The sequence below is a fragment of the Lampris incognitus genome, unplaced genomic scaffold, assembly GCF_029633865.1.
Source record: "Lampris incognitus isolate fLamInc1 unplaced genomic scaffold, fLamInc1.hap2 H_5, whole genome shotgun sequence".
In the NCBI taxonomy this organism is placed as follows: Eukaryota; Metazoa; Chordata; class Actinopteri; order Lampriformes; family Lampridae; genus Lampris; species Lampris incognitus.
In genome coordinates, this window is record NW_026611080.1 from 191,541 (window position 1) to 196,540 (window position 5,000).

At 48.2% G+C, this 5,000-nt stretch overlaps 1 protein-coding gene across 1 annotated transcript in view; it reads left to right on the forward strand.

Moving 5' to 3' along the window:
- arhgef3l (Rho guanine nucleotide exchange factor (GEF) 3, like) overlaps window positions 1-5,000 on the forward strand; it is a 21,908-nt gene that overhangs the window by 13,864 nt on the left and 3,044 nt on the right. Inside the window, exon 9 of the mRNA XM_056301728.1 lies at window positions 4,325-4,495. Within this exon, the coding sequence (XP_056157703.1) occupies window positions 4,325-4,495 (171 nt within the window). The remainder of the gene's footprint in view (window positions 1-4,324; window positions 4,496-5,000) is intronic.

Genomic DNA, 5,000 nt, shown 5'->3' on the forward strand with positions numbered 1-5,000 from the left:
TGCTGTGTGTGTGTGTGTGTGTGTGTGTGTGTGTGTGGGCCCTGTGTGATGGTCTGGCGGTCTGTCCAGGGTGTCTCCCCGCCTGCCACCCAGTGACTGCTGGGATAGGCTGCAGCATCCCCGCCACCCTGAGAGCAGGATAAGCGGTTTGAATAATGATGGATGGATGGATGGATGGATGGATGGATGGATGGATGGATGGATGGATGACATCGGAGGGCATTTTGAGCAACGGCACCACCAGTCACTGTTTGCCCTCGGCAGCTGAGGTTCTGGATGGTCGCCGCCGGCCACCTCCTCTTGCTCGGCTAATGCAGCAGCAGCAGCCTCCACCTCTCTCTGCCGCGTTTTTTCGGTCGTGCGCCCCGGCTCAAATAAATCTAGCTAGGTTGCAACACAAGGCGAAGAGAACAAGGACGTTTTGTTTTTGAGCGGCATCTTGGGGCACGCCCCCGGAGGCGGAGACGAGAATGCCAAGCTGAACTTGTCCGTAGTTCTTCCTCGTCACCTACTACGTCAGTGGCGCATCAGACGGTGCCAGTGGTGGAGGAAGAATAGATTTTGCAACTACGTCCCAGAGACACAGAGAACAGCTGCAGGCGTTTTTACCGCTACACCCCGATATAGACGGAGATGAGGTGGAAAATAAGCGAAGTGGTCCTTTAAATCAATATATCGGTCAGTTTACGTGGTACAGTCGTGGGAGTTAGATCATCGTTCATGAACTTGTTCACTCAGAAATATTAGCTGGATTACAAGAGGGTTAAACAATTAATTCACATCAATTCAGATATGTATGGAGGCAAGGTCGGCTTGAGGAGGCTCGAGGATGTTTATGTGATTGTGTGTGTGTGTGTGTGTGTGTGTGTGTGTGTGTGTGTGTGTGTGTGTGTGTGTGAAAGAGAGAGAGAGTGAGAAGGAATGAAGTTTGAATCGTTCAGTTCAAGTAAGTCCTCCTCCTGATAAAATGAGTGTGTATTCAACCTACAACACACATCATTAAGGCCCCCGTGACATGGTGGAGACAGAAGGTGGAACTCTGAGAGGTTCTTGTCTTGTGTGGAGATGAGATGAACTCGTCTTCCTGTGAGCAGCGGTGAAGATAAGCTGGAAAGTTTAACTGTTCCCACATCCTGTTTGTAGGCCTGATAACCAAGTCGAGCGCGAAGTCTCCCGAGAGCGTTTCACGTCTGGTTAGATGTGTGGCTTCCATGTGAGGTGGAGTCACCTATGTGGAAGGCTCCTTATCTCTGGTGAGCTTCATGTGAGAGAGAGAGAGAGAGAGAGAGAGAGAGAGAGAGAGAGAGAGAGAGAGAGAGAGAGAGAGAGACAGAGCAACACTTCCTGCTACAATGTAGCACATATGAAGACTTAAGAACAAAAATCAAATGGAAATTCCAAGGACTTGGACACACCTCTCTGACCAGACTAAAATGACTTGGACACACTCTCTGACCAGACCAAAATGACTTGGACACACTCTCTGACCAGACTAAAATGACTTGGAGACACTCTCTGACCAGACCAAACGACTTGGACACACTCTCTGACCAGACCAAAATGACTTAGACACACTCTGACCAGACCAAAATGACTTGGACACACTCTGACCAGACCAAAATGACTTGGACACACTCTCTGACCAGACCAAAATGACTTGGACACACTCTCTGATCAGACCAAAATGACTTGGACACACTCTCTGACCAGACCAAAATGACTTGGGACACACTCTCTGACCAGACCAAATGACTTGGACACACTCTCTGACCAGACCAAAAGGACTTGGACACACTCTCTGACCAGACCAAAAGGACTTGGACACACTCTCTGACCAGACCAAAATGACTTGGACACACTCTCTGACCAGACCAAAAGGACTTGGACACACTCTCTGACCAGACCAAAAGGACTTGGACACACTCTCTGACCAGACCAAAATGACTTGGACACACTCTCTGACCAGACTAAAATGACTTGGAGACACTCTCTGACCAGACCAAAATGACTTGGACACACTCTCTGACCAGACCAAAATGACTTGGACACACTCTCTGACCAGACCAAAATGACTTGGACACACTCTGACCAGACCAAAATGACTTGGACACACTCTGACCAGACCAAAATGACTTGGACACACTCTCCGACCAGACCAAAATGACTTGGACACACTCTCTGACCAGACTAAAATGACTTGGAGACACTCTCTGACCAGACCAAAATGACTTGGACACACTCTCTGATCAGACCAAAATGACTTGGACACACTCTCTGACCAGACCAAAATGACTTGGACACACTCTCTGATCAGACCAAAATGACTTGGACACACTCTCTGACCAGAACAAAATGACTTGGACACACTCTCTGATCAGACCAAAATGACTTGGACACACTCTCTGACCAGACCAAAATGACTTGGACACACTCTCTGACCAGACCAAAATGACTTGGACACACTCTCTGACCAGACTAAAATGACTTGGACACACTCTCTGACCAGACCAAAATGACTTGGACACACTCTCTGACCAGACTAAAATGACTTGGACACACTCTCTGACCAGACCAAAATGACTTGGACACACTCTCTGATCAGACCAAAATGACTTGGACACACTCTCTGACCAGACCAAAATGACTTAGACACACTCTGACCAGACCAAAATGACTTGGACACACTCTGACCAGACCAAAATGACTTGGACACACTCTCTGACCAGACCAAAATGACTTGGACACACTCTCTGATCAGACCAAAATGACTTGGACACACTCTCTGACCAGACCAAAATGACTTGGGACACACTCTCTGACCAGACCAAAATGACTTGGACACACTCTCTGATCAGACCAAAATGACTTGGACACACTCTCTGACCAGACCAAAATGACTTAGACACACTCTGACCAGACCAAAATGACTTGGACACACTCTGACCAGACCAAAATGACTTGGACACACTCTCTGACCAGACCAAAATGACTTGGACACACTCTCTGATCAGACCAAAATGACTTGGACACACTCTCTGACCAGACCAAAATGACTTGGGACACACTCTCTGACCAGACCAAAATGACTTGGACACACTCTCTGACCAGACCAAAAGGACTTGGACACACTCTCTGACCAGACTAAAAGGACTTGGACACACTCTCTGACCAGACCAAAAGGACTTGGACACACTCTCTGACCAGACCAAAATGACTTGGACACACTCTCTGACCAGACCAAAAGGACTTGGACACACTCTCTGACCAGACCAAAAGGACTTGGACACACTCTCTGACCAGACCAAAAGGACTTGGACACACTCTCTGATCAGACCAAAATGACTTGGACACACTCTCTGACCAGACCAAAATGACTTGGACACACTCTCTGACCAGACTAAAATGACTTGGACACACTCTCTGACCAGACTAAAATGACTTGGACACACTCTCTGACCAGACCAAATTGACTTGGACACACTCTGACCAGACCAAAATGACTTGGACACACTCTCTGACCAGACCAAAATGACTTGGACACACTCTCTGATCAGACCAAAATGACTTGGATACACTCTCTGACCAGACCAAAATGACTTGGGACACACTCTCTGACCAGACCAAAATGACTTGGACACACTATCTGACCAGACCAAAAGGACTTGGACACACTCTCTGACCAGACCAAAAGGACTTGGACACACTCTCTGACCAGACCAAAATGACTTGGACACACTCTCTGACCAGACTAAAATGACTTGGACACACTCTCTGACCAGACCAAAATGACTTGGAGACACTCTCTGACCAGACCAAAATGACTTGGACACACTCTCTGACCAGACCAAAATGACTTGGACACACTCTCTGACCAGACTAAATGCAACATGTACTCGGGGAAAACAGTGTCAGCTCATAGATGCAGCAGCGAGACATGTCAGGTCATGTGACAGCCTGAGAGACAAGCAGCACAACACATGACAGCTGTAGTCTCCTCACCACCCATGCTCCACCTTCTGATCTACTTCTGTTTCTCTGTTGTTATGGCTGTGGTATTGTTTCTTTATTGATCGTTACAATGTTGTGTTGATGTTCATTATTAGTGTTATTGTGTAACGTCCAAACTGTGTTTTCGATGCTTTGGCAACATTGTTGTAAAACTTTCATGCCAATAAAGCCCGTTGAACTGAATTGAGAGAGAGCGAGCGAGAGAGAGAGAGAGAGAGTCCTCGCTGCACCAATCACGTCTGTTTTACTCATCCTACTTAGCAGCTATTAAGAAAGATCTTCCTGAAACACTTTGACTTTGCTGTGTCCGGTCCAGTTGGAGCTGATCCAGAGCATCGTGGAGGACGTGAACCAGAAGACGGGCGAGGCGGAGTGTCAGTTCTACCGGCGAGGCCTTACCTACCTGGAGGAAGGCCAGCGGCTCCCTGAAATCCACCTCTCCCGCTTTCTCTACTGTCACGGAGAACTCAAGAGCAGCAAGGGACAAGTAAGAGCTCCGCGTCGCCGCCGGGCCCTTCTGCGCCCCCTAGAGCCGGCGTGGAACCAGCGGCATTCTGAATAAACCAGGCTGTGAGGGCGGGACACAACACAGGGAGGGATGTGATTTGATTGGAGGCTGCAAAACATTTGATGATACTATTGGTTGGAACGATGTTATTGAGGATATTATCGGTTGGAACGTTCCGACCAATGATATCGTCAATAATATCAGTCGCCCGCCCACTCGGACCCGGCGACACATTCCCAGAAAGTTGTCTGGTTTAGGGGAAGTTAAGGTGATCGGATTTTGATTAGTAAGAACCTTTTTTCGCATAAGTTGTTGAATAGGTGTATGACTAGAAGAGCCCCGCTACAATGTAGCGGTTTGGTTCTCCACCCGTCTAAATCTCCCTCCTCTTCATCCTGCCAGCTAACCGCCTTCCCCCTGCCCCTAAACCCCCACCCCACTCCAACCCCCTCCCCCCAAATGCTCAGAATCACCTGAAATGTCG